Source organism: Cucurbitaria berberidis (genome assembly GCF_010015615.1).
Source record: "Cucurbitaria berberidis CBS 394.84 unplaced genomic scaffold K460scaffold_3, whole genome shotgun sequence".
Classification (NCBI taxonomy): Eukaryota; Fungi; Ascomycota; class Dothideomycetes; order Pleosporales; family Cucurbitariaceae; genus Cucurbitaria; species Cucurbitaria berberidis.
Genome location: NW_024468937.1, coordinates 4,760,041 through 4,784,364, shown reverse-complemented (window position 1 = coordinate 4,784,364; position 24,324 = coordinate 4,760,041). Strand labels below are relative to the sequence as shown.

The 24,324-nt window shown below is 50.6% G+C and overlaps 11 protein-coding genes across 11 annotated transcripts; 8 read left to right on the top strand and 3 right to left on the bottom strand.

The window, feature by feature from the left end:
• Window positions 1-277: 277 nt before the first annotated feature.
• Window positions 278-1,448, top strand: K460DRAFT_286160 (GroES-like protein; the record flags this gene model as incomplete). Its single annotated transcript, XM_040928865.1, has 4 exons — window positions 278-300; window positions 353-881; window positions 934-1,292; window positions 1,346-1,448. The coding sequence occupies 4 exons, from the start codon at window positions 278-280 to the stop codon at window positions 1,446-1,448; spliced, it is 1,014 nt and encodes a 337-aa protein (XP_040788841.1).
• Window positions 1,449-1,829: 381 nt separating this feature from the next.
• K460DRAFT_284250 (uncharacterized protein) lies at window positions 1,830-2,375 on the top strand (the record flags this gene model as incomplete). The annotated part of the gene is made up of 3 exons (XM_040928722.1): window positions 1,830-1,899; window positions 1,959-2,101; window positions 2,169-2,375. Coding segments are annotated over 3 exons (420 nt in total), but the record flags the coding sequence as incomplete, so codon positions are not given.
• Window positions 2,376-2,980: 605 nt separating this feature from the next.
• On the top strand, window positions 2,981-5,020 carry K460DRAFT_386567 (MFS general substrate transporter; the record flags this gene model as incomplete). The annotated part of the gene is made up of 4 exons (XM_040935606.1): window positions 2,981-3,020; window positions 3,251-3,646; window positions 3,694-3,785; window positions 3,854-5,020. 4 exons carry the CDS (start codon window positions 2,981-2,983, stop codon window positions 5,018-5,020), a joined length of 1,695 nt encoding a protein of 564 aa, XP_040788839.1.
• Window positions 5,021-5,563: 543 nt separating this feature from the next.
• On the top strand, window positions 5,564-7,034 carry K460DRAFT_339352 (uncharacterized protein). Its single transcript, XM_040931080.1, has 2 exons — window positions 5,564-6,158; window positions 6,213-7,034. The coding sequence occupies exons 1-2, from the start codon at window positions 5,750-5,752 to the stop codon at window positions 6,977-6,979; spliced, it is 1,176 nt and encodes a 391-aa protein (XP_040788838.1). The 5' UTR covers window positions 5,564-5,749; the 3' UTR covers window positions 6,980-7,034.
• Window positions 7,035-7,155: 121 nt separating this feature from the next.
• K460DRAFT_367079 (aldehyde dehydrogenase X mitochondrial precursor) lies at window positions 7,156-8,825 on the bottom strand. Its single transcript, XM_040933500.1, has one exon. It carries the CDS (start codon window positions 8,685-8,687, stop codon window positions 7,224-7,226), a length of 1,464 nt encoding a protein of 487 aa, XP_040788837.1. The 5' UTR covers window positions 8,688-8,825; the 3' UTR covers window positions 7,156-7,223.
• A 768-nt stretch (window positions 8,826-9,593) lies between these two features.
• K460DRAFT_386564 (NAD(P)-binding protein) lies at window positions 9,594-10,511 on the top strand (the record flags this gene model as incomplete). The annotated part of the gene is made up of 1 exon (XM_040935605.1): window positions 9,594-10,511. One exon carries the CDS (start codon window positions 9,594-9,596, stop codon window positions 10,509-10,511), a length of 918 nt encoding a protein of 305 aa, XP_040788836.1.
• Window positions 10,512-10,514: 3 nt separating this feature from the next.
• K460DRAFT_417391 (NAD(P)-binding protein) lies at window positions 10,515-11,627 on the bottom strand. The gene is made up of 3 exons (XM_040937878.1): window positions 11,474-11,627; window positions 11,073-11,421; window positions 10,515-11,024 (listed from the first exon to the last, which is right to left on the bottom strand). Exons 1-3 carry the CDS (start codon window positions 11,538-11,540, stop codon window positions 10,598-10,600), a joined length of 843 nt encoding a protein of 280 aa, XP_040788835.1. The 5' UTR covers window positions 11,541-11,627; the 3' UTR covers window positions 10,515-10,597.
• A 138-nt stretch (window positions 11,628-11,765) lies between these two features.
• Window positions 11,766-13,823, top strand: K460DRAFT_417390 (acetyl-CoA synthetase-like protein). The gene is made up of 4 exons (XM_040937877.1): window positions 11,766-12,208; window positions 12,272-13,031; window positions 13,086-13,323; window positions 13,374-13,823. Exons 1-4 carry the CDS (start codon window positions 11,893-11,895, stop codon window positions 13,722-13,724), a joined length of 1,665 nt encoding a protein of 554 aa, XP_040788834.1. The 5' UTR covers window positions 11,766-11,892; the 3' UTR covers window positions 13,725-13,823.
• Window positions 13,824-14,291: 468 nt separating this feature from the next.
• Window positions 14,292-17,010, top strand: K460DRAFT_395722 (FAD/NAD(P)-binding domain-containing protein). The gene is made up of 4 exons (XM_040936063.1): window positions 14,292-15,163; window positions 15,216-15,359; window positions 15,406-16,460; window positions 16,562-17,010. The coding sequence occupies exons 1-4, from the start codon at window positions 14,761-14,763 to the stop codon at window positions 16,739-16,741; spliced, it is 1,782 nt and encodes a 593-aa protein (XP_040788833.1). The 5' UTR covers window positions 14,292-14,760; the 3' UTR covers window positions 16,742-17,010.
• Window positions 17,011-17,966: 956 nt separating this feature from the next.
• On the top strand, window positions 17,967-20,953 carry K460DRAFT_339333 (uncharacterized protein; the record flags this gene model as incomplete). The annotated part of the gene is made up of 6 exons (XM_040931079.1): window positions 17,967-18,143; window positions 18,193-18,281; window positions 18,335-19,231; window positions 19,294-19,383; window positions 19,450-20,035; window positions 20,102-20,953. 6 exons carry the CDS (start codon window positions 17,967-17,969, stop codon window positions 20,951-20,953), a joined length of 2,691 nt encoding a protein of 896 aa, XP_040788832.1.
• A 206-nt stretch (window positions 20,954-21,159) lies between these two features.
• K460DRAFT_406484 (uncharacterized protein) lies at window positions 21,160-23,618 on the bottom strand (the record flags this gene model as incomplete). The annotated part of the gene is made up of 5 exons (XM_040936967.1): window positions 21,160-22,218; window positions 22,283-22,855; window positions 22,912-22,941; window positions 22,996-23,171; window positions 23,237-23,618. 5 exons carry the CDS (start codon window positions 23,616-23,618, stop codon window positions 21,160-21,162), a joined length of 2,220 nt encoding a protein of 739 aa, XP_040788831.1.
• Between the last annotated feature and the right edge of the window lie 706 nt (window positions 23,619-24,324).

Genomic DNA, 24,324 nt, shown 5'->3' with positions numbered 1-24,324 from the left:
CGAAGCGATCAGCGCTGCTGCGTCCAGCCAGTTCACTATATCGGCGCTGCTTTTCCGCTTAGACGGTTGAGGCAAAGGTCAGCCGCCACCCTTCCAAGACCCTGGCGTGACTCGCGTTGACATCTTAGAAGTCTTTCCTATTTCGTTATGTCTCACGTCTTTCTTATCCGAGAAATGTGGGTAAAAGTTCACTAGTATATATACTTCCAATAAACCATCATAGTACTCACCATAGTCCCGGGCAAGTTGTTGATTGTTTGAAACAGTTCCATCCACCATGAAGGCCGGCCAGTGGGATCCGTAAGTAAAATCCCATTACTCTAACCACCCCAGAAAACTAAGCATGCTATAGCAAGCAACAAAAAGTGGTTATTAACGACGTACCGAAACCATCTGCAGCACCAAATCAATTTCTCGTCAAGATCCAAAGTGCCTCACTATGCCACTCAGATCTAATGATGTCCATGCGCCCTGACTATCCCGTCACAATCGGGCATGAAGGCGTCGGGCACATCGAAGCCATCGGCTCCTCCGTTCCAACCAAAGACCTCCAGGTCGGTGACGCAATTGGCTTCAATTACTTCATCGGCTGTTGCTTCGAATGCGATGGCTGCATGGTGCACAACCTTCGCTGCGAGACAGGCAACCAAAAACTACAGGGTTTCGTCGCCGACGGATATTTTGCCGAGTATGCGGTAGTGGATTGGCAAAATGCAGTAAAGTTGCCACAGAACCTGGATATGTCGAGGAGTGCACCGCTGTTCTGTGCGGGAATCACAGCGTTCCACAGTGTGGACAGCTGTGAGTTGAAGGCAGGTGACTGGTTAGCTATTATTGGGTGTGGAGGGTTGGGACAATACGCTATACAGTATGCTAAAGCGGTAAGTCTTCGTTTTGCTTTATAGGGAGAGGTATAGAACTTACGATTGGTAGATGGGCATAAAAACTATCGGCCTCGATATCAACGATCACCAACTGGATATGGCAAAGAAGGTTGGCGCCGATGCCGTTTTCAACTCCATGACGAATAAGGATTATGTCGAGGAGATCAAAAATCTCACTGGCAAAGGCTGCCATGCGGCTGCTGTTTACAGTGCATCATATGCAGCATACGCAGGTGCAATCGAAGTTCTCCGAATAGGCGGTTTGCTGATGGTGATTGGCATTGCACCCAAAGGTCTAGAGTTCATCAATACGTTCGATTTAACCACGGGACGGTACCGCATCAAGGCTGATAGCACGAGCATTCCTCAGCGAATGAAGAAGGCAGTTGATTTCACAGGGAAGCACAGGTACGTCCAACATTGGTTTGACTGGGGTATTCTAGGGCTAATAGTATACACAGCATTCAACCGGAAGTAGAATTCCGCAAGATTGATGATCTGCCTCAGATGGTCGCAGACATGGAGGCCGGAAAGGCGGAGAAGAGGCAAGTGGTGGTATTCTAATTGTCTCAAAGTGGTTGTATAGAATTCAACTCATAACACGGCACATGAAGTTTTTCAAGACGTGATGTCACTTTGATACCAGCTTCAAGGGTTACAATGTCACGCATGGATCAATGCTGATTTAGATTGTCCTGGCACGAGTAGTATATGAGTGTGTCCCAGTATCCCGGTCCAGAGTACGCCCCTAACCCCGCCCTTCACTTGGCTTACAGTATACTTTGGTTGTCTATATCTTGTCAGCTATAGCTGCGAGGCCACTTATATTCTAACAATGTCAACCTAGGCAACTCATCTACTCTAATCTTATTACTACCAAATCCTCATCATGGTTCACAGCAAGATCGACGTACGTTCATCTTACTATCTCATCTGTGTACCAGTTCACTGACTAGCTTTAAGCACCATTTCGCTAACCCGCAATTCGAATGGGAAGTCAAGGAGAACTACCAACGTACGCAGCTCTTCGTATACTACTATTTGACTACCTTCGTTCTGAAACGTAGCCCTCAGCATGCATTAAACTCTCCTTCTTCTTCAAGAAGCTTCCCTCGGTCTCCGATTATGACTTCCAAATGCATTACAATCACGTGCACGCCGACCTCACTGTAGCTTGCAAGAAGTTTCACGCTGTGAAAGTGCAGCGATACGTTCAGGTACACCACTCTTTCATTAATAGCCCTCGAGAAGTGATACGAAAGTTAACGAGCGCTCTATGCACAGCTGTATCAGTCCCCACAGATGAAAGAGAAGGTGAAGAGCCTGGGTATGGAGATCCTGGAGTATGATGCGTGTAGCACAATTTGGGTCAAGACGTGGGACGATTGGGCGGAGTTCAGTGGGAGTGCGGAGTACCAGGCTGCCCTGATGCCAGATGCGGACCACTTCATGGATTACAAGCATAGTGGGATTAAAGTTATGGCCGGGTAAGTCCTTCCGCTTCACAGTTCGCGCAATTGAGACATCTCGCTGAATAGGTGGTGTAGACATGATCTTATCGCGTTTGGAAAAGCGATTCCTGACTGCGATGCTGCGGATGGCATTACGCGCGAAGATATTGCGAAGACTGAGGAACTGAGCCAGGCTAAGTCCCATTGAGCGGGAAATAAGAAACTTGCTAGACAGGGTATATGTGGCTGCTGCAGATATCACACGCTGTGAGAGTGGGTTCTGTGAAGTTTTTCTTTGGCTGAGATGTATGCCGAAGATCCGATTTAAACAAGCCAGTGCATGTGAGCAGTGCGTGCAAGCTTGTCAGCCAGTGGAAGACAATGTGCAGAAGGAAGAAAGAATGAAGTCTTAGATGGTTCCGGAAGTGTTGTTCCAGGCCAAGATGATCTTCAAATCCTGTATCACACAGTGCTTTGATCAGGTAAGCGCCATAGCCTGTGACTGTCTCACTCCGCACTCTACCCCGGATATCCACATCCTGCTCCACCACCCCAGACTTTCAGCGAACTTCCTGGTCCCTGTGGCTTTTTTATCGGTTCGACTTGGTAGTTGAGCGATACAGACCATGAGAACAAAGAACCGTAATGTTTGACTCAGGCTGTCCGAGGCCGGGATGCGGGGAAGGTAGATTGATTGGACTTTGGGCTTTGTTGGATCGACAATAACATGTTAAGGATCAGGGACGTGCTGTAGAAGAGTCTGAGTTGATTCCCAACCTTCACACACTCATCTTCGTAACTTTCCTTCCATCACCATGGCAGTGACAGATGTCCACGATGGTGATCTACGTCATTCCTCCATGGAGAAGGCCGAAATAGAAAAAGTAGAACAAGTCTCCGACGCCGCAACACCAGCTCATACCCTCCAAAATGTTGAAGGAGAAACAGTGACGATAACATGGAAAACGTGGTTCGTCATCTTCATCCTCAGTTCCACCTTCGGTCTCTCCTTTTGGCCTGTCCCTACCACAGCTGCAATGATGAACCGTCTCTCGGTCCAGTTCGGAGCCCCGACATCCAGAGCATGGTATGTGCCTGCGTATACAACAGCGAACAGCATTGGATTTTTGTTGGCGGGCGCAAACTCGGATCTTTTCGGGCGAAGACTCTTCTTGCTGTTCGGCAATGCGTGTTGTTGTGTAGGATTCATAGTTACGGCTACGAGTAACACCGCAAATCATTTTACTGCTGGTCTGGCAGTCACGGGGTTTGGGGGTGGGTTTGCGCAGATGGCCATGTGTAGTATTCCAGGTAGGCAAGCTTCATACAGGCAGGAATACCGTTACTGACAATCCCAGAACTCTTGCCAAACAAATTTCGACATATTGGTATATGTCTCTCTGATGGCTTCGTATTTCTCATTGTTATTATTGGTCCTATCGTTGGAAGAGTAAGTTCCCATTTATTCACGCAAAACCTGGTAAGCCAGAGTTATTCAGGACTAATTTTCGTATATAGTACGCGATCGATGTCGGCGCATGGCGATATGTTTATTGGGCAGGTCTTGTCGCACAGTTCCTCTCTTTTACTGCGCTCTTCATCTTCTACAAACCGCCCAAGCATCCGAAAGGCGTCCCATGGCATGAAGCAATCAAGGGCCTTGACTATGTCGGTACTGCTCTCATCGTTCCAGGCATTTGTCTCGCGCTAGTAGGCATAATCCAAACGACATATAAACCAAGCTCGGATGTCACAGTAATCGCGCCCATGGTCGTTGGCTTCATTATGATCGTTGCATTCGGCGTCTGGGAAACAGTATCGAATACCAGATTCAAGCTGTGCCCACCGCATCTGTTCCGGAGCCACAAGGGACGAGAGTTTACGGCACCCTTTATCGTGGCTTTTATTGTCACAATGTTCTACTATTCCGTCAACATAATCTGGCCTACGATGGTGAACGTCTTCTACCTTAAACCAGATACCTCCCGCAGAACCGAGCTACTCCTCACTTTACCACCCAACGTCGGTCTTGTCTTCGGCTCCATGTGTTTGATAGCCTTTGGCAATTTGTTGGGACACTGGAAGCTCACTTTGATAATAACCTGGACGGGCATGGTGTTTTTTGGAGCCTTAATGGGTCTAGTTACGCCGTTCAACCAAGGTCTGATGATCGCATTCTGCTGCATCAACGCGAGCTTCTTCGGCTGGGCTCAGTATGAGTCTATCGCATTCACCCAACTCGGTGTACCGCAACAAGACCTAGGTTTCTCAGGAGGTCTTGCCGGTATGGCTCGCTATGCCGGTGGCTCTCTTGCTCAAGCGATTTATACCACGATCCTGACAAACGCACAAAGCACACGGGCTGCTGCTACCGTACCTGCTGCAGCCATCGCAGAAGGCATGTCTTCAGAAAATGCGCAGGCTTTATTTGCAGCCGTTCCACTCGGAGCTGCCGCTATCGCGGAGGTACCCGGAACGAGCATGGAGGCAATCAGTGCTGCTTCACTAGCGTACCAGTGGAGTTACGCACATGCGCTGAAGATTGTGGCGTTAAGTAGTTTGAGTTTTGGCATAGTGGGGTTGCTCTGTGCCTTTTGGTGCGAGGATTTGACGCCGAAGATGACGGACAAGGTGGAGGTATTCCTGGAGAACGATGTATACGCTGATAAGAATGAATTTCACTGAGCTAGTTTACGATGAAGGTGCTATAGAACATCAGGGGCTGTCAACTTCTAATATAGTTATCTTTTGGTTCTTACATCTTACAGGAAGCATTTCCACACCGACGTTGGTTGACTTAGTACGAAGGTTTTGATTGGGAATGCATCTCGCTAATATACCCCTGCTTCAACATAAGTTCTATACGCACAAACAGGCGACCTCATCACACCCACCACCCTGGCACAGTGCAAGCCAAGAATCCATAGCGCCCCCAAAACTTTAACCTCATCGGCTCCACGTCTAATGACTCGCTTCTGTCGAGAACTGTTCCAGATGACTCGCAAAAGGCCGGGAAGCTAGAAACCGCCGCCCGGAAGTCCCAGGCTAACATTTCCAACCCCGATGCGATGTATGCGATTGGAAATACAACTCATCATATGCAGAGTCTCTATACTTCTTGAGTCGGTCACACGCTCGGAATTAGGTCATGTATCGTGAAGATAATTTTGCGCTGAACTAACCTGTATTAACTCACGCTTCGTGTCGCGGGGTAGGAAGGCCCACAGATTTCGGCGTTATCATTAAAGCGTCCGATGACAACACATGGCTAGTAGACGATTTCGAAGAGGTGGGCTGATAGTTTCTCATATCGTACCATTGATCTATCCAACTTCATTTTAGTCCGGGATATCAAGCAAGTCTTTCATTGGCAGCCTCCTTTATACCGCCAATTCACCCCACTACATCCTCGCAATGTCCAAGTCCGCCCTCGTCTTCGGCGCCAGCGGGGTAACAGGCTGGTCCTTCATCAACGAGATTCTACATGACTACCCTGCTAAAAACACGTGGAAGCGCGCCCACGCCCTTACCAATAGGCCCCTGTCTCAGGAGAAATCACAGTGGCCAAATGACCCGCGCTTGAACATCGTATCTGGCATAGATCTGCTTGCCAACGATCAGGAATCTCTCGAAAAGGAATTGAAGGAGAAGATTCCGGACATTGGGGAGGTTACGCATGTCTACTACCTGGCATACAAGGCAGGTACAGATGTGCCGAAAGAGCTAGAAGAGGCAATGGACATGTGGAAGAAAGCCGTGATAGCGGTGGATAGGCTGTGTCCGAAATTAGAATTCGTAGTACTGCAGATTGGGGCGAAGATTTGTAAGTCCTCCTACCCCAGACCTTCCCTGAAGAGTTCACTCTAACACCAAATAGATGGCTGTATGCTGCAAGTAACCGTCCCCGGCTACTCCGATCCTGAAATCACCCCACCGCACAAAGAGACCCAGCCGCGCCTCAAAGGCGAGTTCCACGACAAGTTATTCTACCACCCACAAATAGATTTCATCGCCGACTACGCAAAAGACAAAAAGTGGAGTTGGTGCGAGACACGTCCCGACATCATCATCGGCTTCGTTCCCAACCAGAACTTCTACTCGCTCGGTTCCTCCCTCGCTATTTACCTCAGTCTGTGGAAAGCTGTCAAGGGAGAGGGAAGCGAGTGCCCGTTCCCCGGTACGCAGAAGAGTTGGAAAGCGCTGAGTAACGACTCAAGCAGCGACATGATAGCTCGGCAAACAATCCACCTATCACTGAGTGAGAAGACGGAAAAGGGCGGCGGATACAACGTCGCAGACGAAAAGACTCCGTCCTCCTATGAGAAGAGGTGGCCCGTCTTATGTGAATACTTCGGGCTGAAGGGTACTGGCCCCGTGGAAAATCCACCCGAGGTTCGCCAGTTTATCAAGGAGAATTTCAGCACGTGGAAGGAGCTTGAGAAGAAGCATGGGTTGCAAGAGGGCCATGCAGACCATGGTAAAGTGTTTCCTGGATTTGAGTATGCCCTCTTAGTCCTGTTTGACTTTGATAGGCAGTACGATATGACGAAGATGTATAGTACTGGGTTTACTGAGGAGAGAGATTCGGCGACGTCTTGGGGAGGCGTGTTTGATCGGATGAGGAAAGCGAAGATTATTCCGTAGCGATATGTAGAGTGCGCGGTGGATTCGATAGAATAAATGATCACTGTTTGCTTGCAAAGTTTATCAGAGAAGAGCGTCCCAGTGATATGTTACTGTATGCCTCTCTGATTGGTTCAGCAGATGTTCGGCATTCTTGTTGGTAGACGTTATAATTAGTGAAAAGATTGTGATAGTAGGGACGGTTTCAATTGATAACAAATTCTCAAAGCTACCCGCATTTAACCTTCTAACTGCTTAGAAAGACCTAGTAGCTCATGTTAATCATAATCGTCTTCGGCTCCGTAAACGCCCTCAGCGCATGGACACCACACTCCCTCCCCAGGCCACTCTCCTTCGATCCGCCAAAAGGCGTCATGGTGAACATGATACTCACACAGTTGATACCCACCATACCCGAATCAAAGTCACTCGCCACACGCAGCGCCTTGTTGATATCCTGTGTAAACACACCAGCCATGAGCCCAAAGTTCGTGTTATTCGACAATTGCATGATCTCCTCCTCTGTCTTGAATTTCTTGACAACACTCACAGGGCCGAAGATTTCTTCGCAGTGAATCTCAGACTTGGGATCGACGTCTGTGAAGACGGTAGGCTCGAGGTAGAAGCCTTTGTCGCCAACACGTTTACCGCCCACGGCGAGAGTGCCTTGGCCTTGCTGTCCACGCTCAATAAAGCCTTGTACACGTTTGAACTGTGCTTCATCAACGAGGGGACCGATGTTTGTGGATTTGTCGTCTGGGTCGCCGATTTCCTTTGCCTTCGCCTTCATGGCCTCTTTGTACTTCTCAATGAACTTGTCGTAGATACCTTCCTGGACGTAGACACGGCTGGCAGCAAAGCAGACCTGCCCAGTGTTGGCGGTGATGGCGTTTGCGGTCCACGTCACTGCATTTTCGAGGTTGCAGTCATCGAACACAACGGCGGGAGATTTGCCGCCGAGCTCAAGCGTGACGCGCTTCAAGTTTGACTTTGCGGCCATTTCTTGGATTTTCTTGCCCGTTGCGATGGAGCCAGTGAATGAGACTTTGCGTATGCGCATGTGGCTCGCAAGCAGAGCACCGGTGCTGCCATCTCCCGTGAGGACCTGGAAGACACCTGGGGGGAAACCGGCCTCCTTGATCAGGGTGCCGAGTGCGAGTGAAGAGAAGGGTGTCTTTTCTGAGGGCTTGAGGATGAAGCAGTTGCCTGTAGCCAAGGCAGGTCCAGCCTTGAGACCAATTGTACCGATGGGACCGTTCCAGGGAACGATGCCGGCAGTCACACCAAGGGGCTCATTGCGTACAATCTTGAGGAAGCCGTCTTCCTGTGGCCAAGACTCGCCGCCGAACTTGTCGATGAAGCCGGCATTGTATCTGAAGCACTCAGCGCAAAGTCCAATCTCGAACGCCCCAAACGCGGCAGGCGCGCCCAGCGAGATTCTCGAAAGCTGCGCAATGGAATCTGCATTCTTCTCCACCAGATCTGCAAACCTGTTTAGGATACCTCGGCGCTGATTCGCGCTCATCTTCTTCCATGCGGGGAAGGCCTTCTCTGCTGCATCTACGGCGACGTCAACGTCCTGCTCGCCTGCCAAAGGCACATCATCGGCGAGCAGTGACCCATCTTTGGGGTTGTAGACGGAGAGCTTCTTGGAGGACTTGGAGTCAACGTATTCGTTGTTGATGAAGAGCTGCTTAGGTAGATTCTTGGTAGAGTATGAGAGTGTCATGATGAAGAGCTGTGATCCGCCGCACAAATCAAGATATGATGAGATAAAAGGGAAGCAAAGGAAGTTTGAACCCGGCGGGGGATAGGAGGGGTAGTCAACAACTGTACTCCAGACTTGGGTGCTATCTATGCAACGCGCTGGCTAAGCCATTTCACCTCTTAACAGAACAGGAAAGTCTTAACTCCGAAGGCAAATGGGCAAAAGTAGCGTCCCAGCGCCGCCTAGGGACTACCTGCATGATCTCGTCGGCAGAACAACCTCGCCTAGGGTGGCAACCATTGAGTGGAGACGCGTTGAGCGGTGGTGTTCGGATGAGCAAGAGGCATGCTCGCGCTTTGTTTTCCGCGTTGCAATGACGACCCTTGCTCCAACTCTGCGGGGTAACTGACTCGGACGCGCTGGAGATACGTGGTACACATGACTCGCATGGGGACTCTCGTTCCGAGCAACCGTAGCTGTTCCGAGGATCATCGTTGATTGTGAAGTTACATGACAGCCTGGCGGCATACTTTATGTCGCCTCTTGATTGGCTGTTAGGGAGGATGTGGGTAACATTGGATGCCTAAGAAGATGGGCTTTTCAGAGAGCATGTCGTGCCGGAGAGAACGCTCTTTTCCTTTCCCTTTGCCCGGAAGAGTACCCCATGTTCGCGATATGCGGAGAAACACTGTAGGGGCGCGTTATCCTTTCGAGTCATCTTAGTTGAGATCTACGAATACACTCTATACATGCCACGAGAACCTTGAATCATGTATCTCACTGTTGTCTAGAACTGCAAATCCCTTCCCATTTATCGTTCACGCATTTGTACCGCAAGGCCTTCCAGACTATTGTCTTCTACTTATAATGTTCGACCTTTGCAAAGATTGCATTAAACGCCCTAACCTATCTGCGAATAACACCACAATGACGAAAAAAGTTGCATTGATCACAGGCGGCGCCTCAGGCATGGGTCTCAAGGTCGCTGAAGCCCTCGCCTCACGCACATACGAAGACTGGGACCTACACATCGTCGACCTGAACGCTGAAGCTGGTGAAAAAGCAACCACAAGCTTGAAAAACGCACACTTTCACCAGACCAATGTTACCGACTATCAGTCTTTAACATCAGCCTTTGAAGCTGCATTCAATGTCACCGGGAGACTAGACTTTGTATTTGCCAACGCTGGCATCGTGGAGCGGGATAACTTCTACGAAAAGCATGATCTGGATGCAGGACCGCCGCCGCCGCCAAACCAGTTGAGCATCGACATCAATTACAAAGCTGTGGTAAACACGTCTCACATCGCATTACACTACTTCCGTAAAGCCATCGCGAAGTACGGCAAGGACAAGATCGCTCCGGTGCTAGTCATGACTGCTTCCTGTGGCGGTCTGTACCCGAGTGAGTTCTGCCCCATGTATTCAGGCAGCAAGGCGGCAGTGGTGCAGTTCAACCGCGCGATCACGGTGGCGTATCATCACGAGGGTATTCGCACATTCGCAACATGTCCCGGGACAATACGGACGGGCTTGCTGAACCAGGAGGAGTGGAAGAATTTTCCAGATGAGTACTTTACGCCCGTTGAGACATTGGTAGATGCTGTGTTGAAAATCGTCGATGGCGGAGACATCGAGGATGCAAAAGGGAAGAAGGTCAAGGGGGAGGATAACTGGGGCCTCACTGTGGAGGTGAATGGCAACAACTTCTACTTCAGGGATCAGACGCCATTCTGTGATGCGAATATGGAGGCCATGATGAAGAATACCAGCATGGCAAATCAGTTGGCTAGGATTGAGAAGACGAAGAGGGAGCAGGCTGATGGAAGAACAAATAGTGTGTGACGACCAGGCAGGAACAAAAGTCGGGATAGGAACATCACCAAGCTTGCAGCGTGTATCTCAAATACCTGAAATAGATGGGTAGTAATTTATAACTGTGACTGCCTACCCGCAGCATACCTCACGCCCCCATCAACGGCAATATCCTCCCCATTAACATACGCTCCCGCCGGGCTCGCCAGGTACACCATAACCCCCGCAATATCCTCCGGCTCACCCAGCCGTTTCCTCGGATTCCAATCCTCTAGCTCCTGCTGTCCCCCAAGCATCTCAATCAGGCCATTTGCCAGCTTCGAGGGAAAGAAGCCCGGCGCAACCGTGTTGGTGGTGATGTTTCGCGGGCCGAGCTCGACGGCAAGTTGCCGCGAGAGGTGGTGAGCTGCGGCTTTGGAGACGCTGTACATTATTGTACCATGCTCGCCGACGTGGGGGACGGTTGTGCCTGCGGTGGAGGAGACGATGATTATGCGTGAGGGGTCGCGGCGGGTGCCAGCGTGTTCGAGGAGGGGCGCGAATCTATTTCATTAGCATTCGCCGTATAGCCAAGAATTTGGGCTGTCTCACAATCTCGCCAGGTTGAAGACACCGCGGACATTCAGGTCCAACACCTTCTTGCTCGACCAGTCTGGAGTAGGATCGAATGGCCCTCCCCATGTCGCGCCGGCGTTGCAGACTAAGATGTCCAGCTTGTCATCTGTCTCTTGCACCTTCTTCACCAGTCTCTCAATATCTTCTGTGTCGGCGACATTCGCTGCGATGCCAATGGCGGTACCGGAGACGGGCAGCTTGTTGAGCTTCTCGACGGCCCGGTCGATGCCCTGCGGTCCTTCATTCTTGCGCGCTGAGATGAAGACCTTCTTGGCGCCCGCGAGGAGGAAGGCAGTCGCTGTGTGTAGTCCAAGACCTCTTGAGCCTGTCGTTGTCTATTAGTACGCGACCAAGGTTGCAGCAATGGCAAAGCTCACCTCCAGTTACCAGCGCAACTTTGCCGTCCAGGCGGAACATGCGGTCGAAATTCTTCAATTCAGACATGATGATCAATCTCCCGCAAACACAAGTAAAGCGCACCAGAGAGTGTGCGTTTTCAGAATACTGAACGCCATCTTGAGAGTCCGGCTGGGGTAGATAGCTGCAGTTTGGGGAGCTCGGTTTGTGGAGAACGACATCCTCGGAACTAACAACGCGTGTCTGTGCGGCCCCGCGAATACCTCGTTTTGCCGGGTGTGGGTTGGCTGTCGCATCAGCCTAACTTCAAAAGTTGCTATTCGCTATAAGAGATAGAGTTCATTATGGATGTTTCTCTCTCCGAAGGACTACTCTGTCTTCTTTCTGGTTGTCGTGTCCGCTCCTTCCGCCCTGACTGATTGCTCCTTCCTTAGCCGCAATGCCCTTCTCCTCACCTTTTCCCAGCCTGAATATCCCAAAATGCAATCTACTGGAATATTTGTTTCCACAAGGGAAAACACCGTCAGATACGCCACTGTGGATAGACTCCAAAGACACAAACCAATACCTCACACCACGGACGCTGTTACTATGGACGAAGCGACTCGCGCTGGGCTTGGATCGCATAGGAAGCAAGCCTGGGGAGGTTGTTATGATCCTGACACCTAACCACATCTACGTCCCCGTAGCATATCTAGGGATTGTAGGTTCAAAGCGGATATTTAGCGGAGCGAACCCAGCGTACACAGTATCGGGTAAGTTTCTGGTCCTGCACTTGGTCCAATGCGCAACCAGATGATAGTCTAACCAGGGATTAGAAATGATTCATCAAGTCTCCAACACACAAGCACAATTTATCCTCGCGCATCCCACCCTTGTCAAAACAGCCGTGCAAGCAGCTAAAGGAGCTGGCCTTCCAGATGGCCGCGTCTTCCTCTTCTCAGATGAGCCCAACGAGCCAGTGGAAGGCTGTACAGACTGGACAGACTTCCTCCCCTCGCCAGCAGAAGGAAAGGCTTACAAATTCCCCGTTCTTTCAGAACATGAAGCAATGACCACAACAGCAACAGTGAACTACTCTTCCGGCACCACGGGTCTACCCAAAGGCGTCGAAGTTAGCCACCACAACCTAATAGCAAACCTCGAGCAGACCATCTTCATGCGATATCTCCACAAGCCCTGGAGTGCAGATACACGGCCTCGAGAAGTATGGATTGGCTTTCTTCCTTTGTATCATGCATACGGTCAACTATACACTATTGCCATGGCGCAGAAGCTTCAGGTACCGGTTTACATCATGAAGAAGTTCGAGTACGATGAGTTTCTGCGGGTAATTCAGACACACAAGGTAACGCATCTACAAGTAGCACCACCGATTATGGTAATGCTTAGCAAGAGACCGGAGACTGCAAAGTATGATCTGAGCAGTGTGACGGATATTCTGTGTGGTGCGGCGCCGCTGTCAAAGGAGCTCCAGAATGAAATCAGCAAGAAGTTGGGCTGTGAGATTTTGCAGGGGTGGGGTATGACGGAAGTGACTTGCGGGGCGATACATGTGCCTGGCGGCACTGTCGACGAGTAAGTATTCCCTCATTGATTCGTGGTCTCGATTGCTGGCTAATTCTGGATTAGCTCTGGAAGTGTAGGCCAGCTTGATCCAAACTGCGAATGTATGCTCCTCGACGACGACGGCAATGAGGTACCAGAAGGCCAACCTGGCGAACTGCACGTTCGGGGTCCCAATATCTGCATAGGATACTGGCGCAATCCAGACGCTACGAAGGAATCTATATCGCCCAATGGCTGGTTGAAGTCTGGTGACATTGCGATTGTAAAGAATGGGTGGTTTTGGATCGTAGATCGGAAAAAGGTACGCCTCATTAAGTTATCTGGGTGTGGGATGTGCTAACGTTCCGCCAGGAACTCATCAAAGTCAATGCCCTCCAAGTAGCCCCCGCCGAACTCGAAGCCGTCCTCCTCGAATTCGACCCCATCGCCGACGCAGCAGCGGTCGGCATAACACTCGATGGCCAAGAGTGGCCGCGCGCCTACGTCGCCCTCAAAGAGGAGCACAAGAACAAGATCACTGCCGATGATATCCACAAGCACATGAAGATCAAAGTCGCGAAGCATAAGCAACTCGTTGGCGGGATTGTGTTTGTTGACGAGGTGCCAAAATTGCAGAGTGGGAAGATTATGAGAAAGGTACTCAAGGAGTGGGCGAAGAGGGATGCGGAGAAGATAAATGGGGCGCTGAAGGCGAAGTTGTAGACCTATACACTGAGTTGCTTGTATGTGCGTAGTTTAATAGAGGAGAAACCATAACCGTATCAATCCAACAGGAGGGCCTAAAGAAGATGTTGTTGAAACTCTAGTTTGACTTTTGAAGATTAGAGTGCGAGTCGGCGTGATGCGATCATATACTCCAGACCTTCAAATACAGGGAGGGTGAGCACGCCTGATCACGGGATCGCGCGTTGAGCTGAACTTGCCATGATTCATGCTAGACAACGGCACCTATACGAAATGGTCGGTAATACAGCTACCGAACATCCCCGAGCAGCTGGTCTTGAGAGCGGGTCATGGCTTGAAGTTCTACATATCGAAGTGGCTCAGACAGTCGGATAACTGTGTTGATCAAATAAATCCCCATTGAAACGTCTTGCTATAACATTATGAAATCGTTTATTCAAACACACCAACATGCTCCCCAATCTTCGGTAGCATCAGCTCTATGAGAAGGTGGACCACTGGATATACAAATGCTTATGTCAGCCGACGCGTCCAAGAACTGGTTCGCGCCATCGGAACGACCCCGCGTAAACTCTTCCGCTACCCCAGAAAACAACCATGTTGCCGCCAGCCTGTCGAATACAGCCAGTATGCACGCGTGTTCAAGCACAGCTTGTCGGAAGCATATCCAGCGAAAAGGGCTAACATGTCCCGCATGCATCAACTACCGGCGCGTGAGGAGGAGGCCGAGGAGCGGTTAAAGACTCCAGAGGCATTTACTTGATTGTCGCGCAGTAGTGGTGTGAGAGCTATGTTTATCTCTCTAGGATGCCAGCGGTAGATTCTTTAAAGACTTGATCTGCTGTCTGTAGGGCTGCATTTCGTTCTACCCCTCATTGCATCTTCGTTATTTATCCCAGACCACTCATCCAATCTCCCCAAACTGCCATCTTGCGGCGAGCTACTTAAAGTAACTTCACAAGACCAGGGATCGCTCAACTAGGGTAGAGGCGCTTTAGGAATCTTCTCTTACGGCGAACTGAAAGCATTTTGGTCTCTTTCATCAACCTCCCCAATGGCGCCCTCCGAGATGCCCAACGCCCTCAACGGCGTCAATGGGTTCGGGCACAACTATGACTATCCACCTTCGCATATCGACGGCCCATACAGAGTGCTCGATCAATACCACTCAAAGCCAACCAAGCTGCGGGTAGCTTGTGTTGGCGCTGGCGCGTCAGGTCTCTGCTTAGCGTACAAGATGGAGAAGATGCTGGAGCCCGGGTCTTGGGAATTGACCCTTTTCGAGAAGAACCCCCAATTCGGTGGAACATGGTATGAGAATACGTATCCGGGTGTCGCTTGCGATATCCCTTCGCATGACTACAATTTCACATGGGATCCTAAACCCGACTGGTCACAATTCTTTGCGTCAGGGAAAGAGATCCAGGGATATTTTGAGGACTTTGCGGAGAGGCATGGTAGGTTGCAATCGAATGAACAATGGAAATCTAAAGCGCTAATCTGGACCAGGCAGCAAAAAGTACATGAAACTTAATAGCAAGATAACCGAAGTAAACTGGAATAATGAGGAGGGATGTTGGAATATCACCATTAGGAACCCCAAGACTGGTGCGATGTGGAAAGACTGGGCACATGTAATAGTGAATGGCTCAGGTGAGACATTCATCTACCTTCAATCAATAGTAGCTGACCTTGGAAGGTATCCTTAATAACTGGAAGTGGCCGGATCTCGAGGGTATCCATGATTTCAAGGGCCCTCTACTACACTCTGCCTGCTGGGACCACAGCGTCGACTTCAACGGGATCACCGCTGCTGTCATCGGTGTTGGCTCCACCAGCGTCCAAATCGTCCCATCGCTGCAAAAGGTTGTCAAGCAGTTGGAGGTATACATGCGCAGCCCAACATGGATCTCACCTCCATTCGGCGCAGGCGCACTCACCAACGACCTACAGAAAGGCCAAGACGTCGACCCTGGCCAGCGCCAGTACAACTTTACAGAGGCAGATATCAAAAAGTTTAGGGAAAATCCGGATTATCACTTGGAGTTCCGGAAGAAGATCGAGGCGGAGATCAACAGTCTATTTGGAATGTACCAACAGAACTCAGAACTGTCGAATCAGTTTAGGGATGTCGTGACGAAGGAAATGCACCGCCGAATGGGTCCCGGCCACGAGGACCTGAAGAAGTTCATCATCCCCAAATGGTCGGTGGGCTGCCGACGAATCTCGCCTGGTGACGGCTTCCTCGAGGCATTAGTCAAAGAAAACGTGACTCCCGTCTTCAGCGGCATTGAGCGCGTCGTTCCAGAAGGCATCAAAACCGTCGACGGCAAAGTACACAAACTAGATGCGATCGTTTGCGCTACAGGGTTTCAAGTCGCGTTCCAGCCTGCCTTCACAGTGCGCAACGGCGAAGGCAAGTCAATCAAGGAGGACTGGACGAACGGCCCCAACCTTTACATGGGTGTCTCAGCGCCTAGATTCCCCAATTTCTACACCATCGTTGGCCCCGGCGCGACATGGAGTAATGGCACCTTGTTGCCATCGATCGAAACCACTATTGAGTATTCGGTCAAGTGCATGAAGAAGATGCAGACTGAGGGTATCAAGGCGATGACTGTCAAGCAGGAGGCGCTTGATGAGCTCTATGCCCACTTTGACGAGTATCATAAAACAACTGTGTGGCAAGAGGAGTGCCGCAGTTGGTTCAAGGACGGCCAGATCAAGAACCGCATCTACCTATGGCCAGGCGCGGTAAGTTTCCCCAAAGTCATCGTATTCGTTGCGAGGAAGGAGATGATCGTTGTGAACCCCGCTTGTACTAGCGCTCCTGAAGCTAACATGACTCGTGCTAGACGATCCACTTCCTCAAGTCCATCAAGACCCCGCGCTGGGAGGACTACGACTTCACATATCGTTACAAGAACCGGTTCGCGTTCTTGGGCAATGGTGATGTCAAGGCTACGGCGTCAAAGGATGTCTTGGGTTTGAGCACGTATATCCGGAGCTCGGATCACGAGTGGGATGTCGACTAAGCGAGCAATCCTTTATGTTGGGCCGGATTGAGCTTGCTCGGCAAAGATAGCCAGCTCACTGCGGGTCTCTTTTCGTTGGCGTTCCATTATCTGCATGTCGGGGTCGCGGAGTATCCCCGGACTTTTGGGTTCCCCACGGTTACACATTCCAATGCATGAATGCATGAACAACTTCTTTTGGCAACGTCGACGTCTTGCTCATAGCTCGCTTGGAGTGCACAATCGGCAGGAGAGCTCTCGTCTGTGCTTCGCGGACAAGCGCGCACGGCATGGTCGCGTATTTCGCAGAAGCGCTGAAGCCTGGATGCATGCTTGCGATAGCCTGGCTTCATGGCTTGTATAGGTTCGGATGGTCGCTCTTAGCCTCCTCAATTCATGAATGTGACGGCTCCGACACTCCCCATCCATCCAATCACAAAGGGCTTATCAATATCGCCCCTCGTGTCGCGACTAATGTTCCCCAGACTGCTCCCTTATTACAAGCACACACGAATCGCAGAAAACCCAGAACCATGGCAGATGCCAACGCCACATCGTATGATTGGAGCTCGCGGACTGGAGCTTCTTTCCGAGCTGAGCAGCCAAACGCACAACCCCCCTGTGACCTCTCAACCTACGCTTGTATCCCTGTGACCCTACAGCATGTCCAACCAGCTGTCCCCGAAGTATGCGTTTGAACGTCATCTCAAGCCTACCTGGTGCGGCTGCTAAAGCGCTCGGTCGAATGGCAAGGAGAATGCTCTAGAGTGATTCTAGACAGTCTTGTGAAAGCCATGTTCGGTTCGACATAGGCATAGGAGGTATTACCGACTGGTTTCTCCAGGTTTCGGATCATTGCGAGGAATCGGTCCGATCCCCAACAAACCCCAGAAAGTTGCTGGGAAGGTTGCGAAGAGCTAATCTGTGCCGCAATCGTACGGATTCATGCTCGCGTGGCGTTGTTAAGGGTTCTCAGAACCTTGAAAACTGCGGGGCCCCAGCTCCGCAGGTCAGAACCCACCTTGTTCCAACCTAGCGGGCTGGAGTGTCCGAACACTAGACGTTGTCCCGGGGCCTGTTTGCGGACCCTCAAGAGCTCAATTTAGTCTGGGTTGTTCGCCTTCTTGCTGTCGCTCCCCGCAATTTCCAAGTTCATACGTTAAACCTCCTCATCCCAGTGAGAGCCTTGACATTACACATTGGACCGTGAATGCACCGAACAACAACCGTTGTAGCCGCCGACACCATGTCAACAGAGCCTACTAAAGCGAACGAACAGACGGACTCATCTGATGTGAAGTCTGCCTCGGACAGCAAGCAAGAGAAAATCCCATCAGAGAAGGGTTCAGCGAAAGAGAAATCTTCGAAACCACGGCACAGGGCTTCAGTAGCATGTGCTTCGTGTCGGGACCGCCGGATTCGCGTATGCTTGCCCTAACTGCGCCCCTATCCGTTTGCTGACTTTCTGGTAGTGTGTTGTGCCTCCTGGCGAGAAAGACTGCACGCAATGCAAAAGATCCGGCGTGGATTGTGTCATCAAGAACGATGACGAACGACGAAGGTTCGTTTTTGCATCTTTTGCTTGGAGGAGGACACGCAGCTGACAAATGATAGACCCATCTCACGAGCGTACATGTGCTCACTCACAGAGCGCGTAGCACTCCTAGAAACAATGCTGAAGGAGAGGGGTGAAGATCTACCACCAGCGAACCACCCGCCAAAGACTCGTCACGGTTCCCAACGCAACGAGGATCTATCACCAAACCACAAGGCAACAGATAGCCAAAGCAACCAACAAGACAACTCCAGTCCGGGAAGCCAACTGAGCCCCCAAGACGATTACCCTGAGCTCGATCAGCAGCATGAGTACAATGGTAGCCCCCACAACGACGCAGAGAGTGCCGGTTCCCCAGCCATGCTTCCCCCTCCGAAGAGAGACGGCATGGTCAGCCGCCTGCTTTCCACACGAGGACATTTAAGCTTCGATCAATTGAGCGGCCGACTACGATACTTTGGCCCTACCACAAACTGCCACGTGCATTCCGAGATGCTCAACCCTTTCGACTCCACGCGGGAGATGAGCGAACAGGCGCGACGTGCGGATAAGATCATTCGATCCTTACCACTCGAGACATATGACTATTTGATGGATCTCTTCTGGCAATGTTATAACCCCGTCATCCACGTTTTGCACCAAGAAGCGTTCAACGAGGACCGGGAGATGGGTCGGACGCAGTTCTACAGTGGATTCCTGCATGTCTGTGTGCTGGCGATGGGGTTCCGGTTCGCTGATAAGGAACGCATGGATATACTCAGAATTAGTCTTCCCGGAAAGGAGAGCACGCTTCATAGAGAGGCGAAGTATATGCTTGATCACGAGTTGGAAAGACCAGGTGGAGTTCCATCTGTCGTCGCGATGTTGTTACTCGGTGACCTCGAATGTGGAGTTGGCCGCGATAACCTGGGCTGGCTTTACGCAGGTATGGCTGTAAGGCTTGCGTTTGATATCGGGTATGTATGCACCTCAATGTCTGCTTTTGAGATTTCGAGGGCTTCCTTGCTGATCGTGATAGGCTTCATCTAGATGCCCGTCTCTCCGGCCTGTCGGAACGCGAAATCGAAATTCGCCAAATGACGCTTTGGGCCTGTGTAATCTACGACAAGTAAGTCCCCTATCTATCCTTGATATAATTGGTTGTCTTTATGCGAGCTTTGCTAAATTCTCACAGGTATTGGGCGCTTTTCCTTGGTCGCCCAACCTCAATGAAATCTTCCGACCTGGAAATTTACAGCTTAACCACTCAATTCGCCCGCCTAGGGACCTGTCTCCCATCCGGGCCCTCAAAATCCACAGAGACACTCATCTACGAAGCACTCATAGACTTGATGGAACTCGCTGGCAAGATTACTGAGAACATGGATCCACACCTGTCGCAAAACCCCGAATCGCACACATCAGTCGACCGCAACCAGTACCTCCGCATGGCAGCTCTTGATCGCGAGTTTAGTAGTTGGTATGCGAGATTACCTGAGCAACTACGCTGGACACCAAACAACATAGCAACGGCGCCCTTTTCGTTTTTCCTGCTACATCAGCAGTACCACGCCAGTCTGATCCTGTTGCACAGGCCGTTCGCCATGTACGAAGACCAAAGTGCGCGGGATGGCCTGGAGAGCAATGGGCCAGATGATCACTTTTCGGCGCTGAGTAGGACAGTGTGCACCAAGCATGCGATTCGCGTAGCGAGAATCTATTGGCAGCACCGGCAGCGGTTTGATACAAAGCAGATTTTTGTTACCGGGATGCAGCACGCGGTAAGGACCGGTCTATAGCCATCTTTCGAGCTTTTAGTGGACTTTCATGATTCTAACTCTTCCTAGGGCACAGCAGCAACCGCCCTCGTCGCCGCGCTAGCATTCATTAAAGACCCCAACGACCGCAACAACAACATGCAATACCTCGAATGCCTTTCAGCTGCACTCTCCGATATGGCCGCAACCTACCAGCCCGCGGAACGCATGTCTATCGTGTTGCGCGCCGTCATGGTCGAGCTACGCGGCGGCCCAGAGCCGAACATGAACTCCTTCACATTGTACAAATCTAAGTCTTCGGTTGTGCCAGCCCGGCGCGGATCCACCATCGACATAGACGACGAGAGCTCAAGTCAGGTCTTCAAGAAACGCCAGACAAGCCGGCCTCGCGCAGGAACAGGAGCAAGTAGTAGGAAAGTGCGGACGAGCAGCATGAGCACAGCGATGAGTATGCCCATGGACCGTCAGAGCTTGAGCATCGTACCTCCTCCCCCACCACGCTTCGACGACATGGACCGTAACGGCGACGGTTTCATTATGGTAACGCCCCGCTCTGAAATGAGCGCCTGGCAGCCCATCTCGGAAACACCGGAGCTCTCTCACACGTTATCCACACCGTCCACTAGCACGCTGTCCTCGTCTGATCCGCGCAACTCGGGAGCCTGGATGGGCGCTGAGTTCGACGCCCAAGACTCAATTTCCCAACTTGCTACTGCACATTTCCCTGAACTCAACGCGTTTGACGAAGCGAATGGTGGTTCAGTAGATGGCATGACTAACCTGGATTTTATGAATTTGGGCGAGGGAGGCAATGAATGGAGTATGGGTAAGGAATGGAATAGCAGCGGGGGTGTGGTGAGTGACCTGGATGGGTTCCCATCTCAAAGTGGGTTTGGCATGGGCGTTTTATCGGGGAATTGAGAAGTTTTGGGCAAAGAGATATGAAAGCACGTAATGTTTGTTTATGAGGCGCAATACCGAGACTTATGATTGTTTTCTAGAGCGATGAATTGAGGAAGCGGGTATTTGGCGTTGGCGGTTTGTGCTAGAGCGCACTTGAAATGATTTAAATCACATTGTAGTTCCATACTTCCCAGTCTTTAAGAAAATCTTGACTTCAAAGGCCGTTATTCATAAAACCTCTGTTTCCTTACCCTCATACCCGTCTGGAGCGGCACAAAAGCCATCTTGCCGACCTCGCTTTCAGTCTTGATGTCCGCGACCATGACACCGAGATCGCCTAGCCTCTTAGTCTTCTTCACACCATCCTCAATACTATTACCCTGCACACCATTATCCCCAAAGTAAGTCGAGTCTCTGATCAAACTGCTAACGAATCCTAGAATAGAAGGCGCTTGACATCGATAGTGCATTACGAGAGAGAAGACAGCGGCGAAGAACATGATCGCAACAGCGAAGAAGTAGAGCACGATCCAAGGCCTATCTATGGCGTAGACTGGTGGTAGGTGAAAGGTCGTGGTAGATGTAGTGTTGATGAGCGTGTCGTAGGATGGCGAAGTAGTCATGGGGCCGCCCAATACGGATTTGTATTCTAATGAGATTTTCCACAGCGTATTCCACAGTAAGGCGAAACGCTGCTCAAAAAGTTCAATGTGGAGATCACCCAGCTCGGCTAAGGTAATAAGGCCCGGATTATTGAATGCGCTGAGTGGGTCTTTGATATACCATTCTACGATGCTCGATGTACCACTACCAGTCTGCACATCGTCAAGCATATCCATAAAGGCATTGAGGAAGATAGTGGGGATCCCCGGATCATGATTGATCGTCGTATTTGGATAATTGACACGGCCAGCTTCGAGCAAAGTGAGATCCTCTGGGTCTGTTGCGAGAAGTGTTTTGCGAACCGAGTTTACCCCACAGTTCGCCTTGCCTAGTGTGCCTCTAGACATGCAGAACACTTGGGCATCGACATAGGTAGTGCGTGTGGAGCATGCTGTGACTGATAGAAATACGGAAACCCCCCTCGTTCCAAAAATGATCCCTGGATGGCCGACGGTGGACGAATTGGCGACCCGTTTGTGCGTGGAGGCGACGAAGAACGTGCGAGGGAAATTTGCTGCCCGGTTACTCGGAAGCACAATGGAGCTCATGTTCGTTCCGAGGGTGGCGAGAAACCAAGGCTCAGCTTCTGCTGATGAGTTGAATTTCATCCATGGTGAACACTGGATGTTGTCAACGATCATTAAGGTCTGTGAGAGACATAGAGGAGATAAAGGCTTCTCTTACATTGAAGTTCTGATAGCTGGAGCTGACGTTGAATGTAGTATTGCCCGTGAAATTCCGATTAATGCCGTCAACGCGGTCGCCAATAAGACTGGAGTAATTCTGCACCGACTCCATCCAAGGTGTATTCAACCACCGGTATGGATTTTGCGCATCGTAATTCGCGAGATACTCAAGATTTGGAATGCGCAGGTTGCCCCAAGAATCCATTGCAGCTTGAACCCCTGAGGCTTGATGACCTCCAAGCGTCACAATGTTTCCTTCGTAGGTAGCGTTTGTCCGATTGACATACTGCGTGCTGGCAATGACATCGTATAGCACTGCAGAATATAGTGCGCGGACCGTAGGCCTAGAGCGAGTGGATCCGCCTTTGTACATAGTCAAGCCTAGCTGGCTGCTCAAGTTGTAGTTGTAGTACGTGATTTGTCCTGCACCAGAGCCCTTCAGTGCTTGAAGGTAAACTCCTCGAAACGATGCCTGTGACCCTAACGGGTTAAAGGCCCATAGAAGAATAAGAGCAATAGAAGAGAGTCGAAAGATAGACCACCTGAAGACTGTAATCAAAGAACTAGCTAACTGTTTGCAAATTCATTAGCATTCGCATTATATGGTTTCGAGTGCGAGTTACCCACAGTGAGTGAGCCCATTAGCTGTTCTAGTGCCTAGCATAGTTTAGTTTGAACTGGAATTTATCTCATGGAGTGATTGGTTCATACCAACAGGGGGATTCCACGTTCCACTCGCCAATCTGCAAACGCTCGGATTGCGTTCCCTAATACACCAGAGAAGAGAATGGGCCAGAGGGAAGGGGCGATCTGGGTGGCTTGAATAATCCGGGTGGACCAACTAGACTGTGGCTTAGCTTCCAGATTTGCGACGAAGCCTCCGAGGACTGTCGATGTATCAGCGATTTCGGCTTTTTTGGGCTAGTTTTTGTGATTGGCGGAGCCGACTTACTTAGGAAGCACACCGAGACCAAAACCCCGATGATCTCCCATGTAAGGTGATAGCGTGGGTTTCCTTTCCAATGAACCCGTGTAGAAGAATCCGTAGTGGCCTGTACATTTTTGGGAATACTATAATCTAGATCGTGATACTTGTTTCGAATGGACTGTGAATGAAGCGTATCTCCCCCCGGGTCTTTCAATCCATCGCTAACATACGGCTGGAAAGAGTGGGTATCTCTCTGGTAGTCGCCCCGGTGATTCACCGCTTCGTGGGGTTGATCAAGCAACTGAACGGAAGAGGCGTCTCGTGCTGGATCTGCTGTAAGGTCAAAGTCAGAGTCGTGCGCAATCGTCTCGCGAGATGCGAACGAATGCCAATCTAGCCTGTTCATCTGATCACGCGCCCCAGTGACGCCGACGTCTATCTATGCGTCAGTGAAGGAAAGTTAGTTGAATTTGAGTGAATCGTCTATCGTAGATGTGGGAAAGAAGCCCAGGCAATCGGGCTGACGCTCAGCGTTTCGCAGTTCAGCCTTTCCAAGGTTAGCCTTGCAACGGTGTTTTTGTCAGCAAATTGTGCACCCTGCACATCCAATGAGGCACACCGGTTTTTGCCTAGCCTTCCGCGCATCTTCTGCCCGCCCCCATAAGGTCTATTTTTGTGTGGTAACGATGTCACATGTTTTTGTGGAGACCACCAACCGAATCAAATCGGCCATACCAACTAGCAGATACTCCGGTAGCAAGTAGATCTATGGCGGAGTTCAAAGACGATGGCGGCGTGCGTCTGGCAGGTTACACCACGACAGGAGGTCGCGGGTAGGAAGTCCACACTTGTGAATTGCCACGCCGCTATCACAAGGTCAGCGACAGTTGCTACATTGCAGACTTTCGCGGCCGAGTCCGTAGAAGAGCCCGCACCGCTAACCTATGCAACAGATGCCACTCGTGAATCGGCTGGCTGGGCATATAATACTAGACAACTACTATATTGACTAGCCTAATATAGGAATGGCAATGCTCCAAGGGGTATCTATTCAAATCATAAAAGCGAAGCAACGTATGCGACCCAAGCGCCAATTCAAAACTCATGCCGCA

Bases quoted from the DNA above. Each gene is read 5' to 3' on its own strand.
- K460DRAFT_339352 (XM_040931080.1), top strand. From the start codon at position 5,750: ATGTCCAAGTCCGCCCTCGTCTTCGGCGCCAGCGGGGTAACAGGCTGG. The intron at 6,159-6,212 runs GTAAGTCCTCCT...AACACCAAATAG, and splicing joins GCAGATTGGGGCGAAGATTT to ATGGCTGTATGCTGCAAGTA.
- K460DRAFT_417391 (XM_040937878.1), bottom strand. From the start codon at position 11,540: ATGTCTGAATTGAAGAATTTCGACCGCATGTTCCGCCTGGACGGCAAA. The intron at 11,422-11,473 runs GTGAGCTTTGCC...AGACAACGACAG, and splicing joins AGTTGCGCTGGTAACTGGAG to GCTCAAGAGGTCTTGGACTA. The intron at 11,025-11,072 runs GTGAGACAGCCC...CTAATGAAATAG, and splicing joins GTCTTCAACCTGGCGAGATT to ATTCGCGCCCCTCCTCGAAC.
- K460DRAFT_395722 (XM_040936063.1), top strand. From the start codon at position 14,761: ATGGCGCCCTCCGAGATGCCCAACGCCCTCAACGGCGTCAATGGGTTC. The intron at 15,360-15,405 runs GTGAGACATTCA...TGACCTTGGAAG, and splicing joins TGTAATAGTGAATGGCTCAG to GTATCCTTAATAACTGGAAG. The intron at 16,461-16,561 runs GTAAGTTTCCCC...GACTCGTGCTAG, and splicing joins TCTACCTATGGCCAGGCGCG to ACGATCCACTTCCTCAAGTC.
- K460DRAFT_417390 (XM_040937877.1), top strand. From the start codon at position 11,893: ATGCCCTTCTCCTCACCTTTTCCCAGCCTGAATATCCCAAAATGCAAT. The intron at 13,032-13,085 runs GTAAGTATTCCC...ATTCTGGATTAG, and splicing joins CCTGGCGGCACTGTCGACGA to CTCTGGAAGTGTAGGCCAGC. The intron at 13,324-13,373 runs GTACGCCTCATT...ACGTTCCGCCAG, and splicing joins GGATCGTAGATCGGAAAAAG to GAACTCATCAAAGTCAATGC.
- K460DRAFT_367079 (XM_040933500.1), bottom strand. From the start codon at position 8,687: ATGACACTCTCATACTCTACCAAGAATCTACCTAAGCAGCTCTTCATC.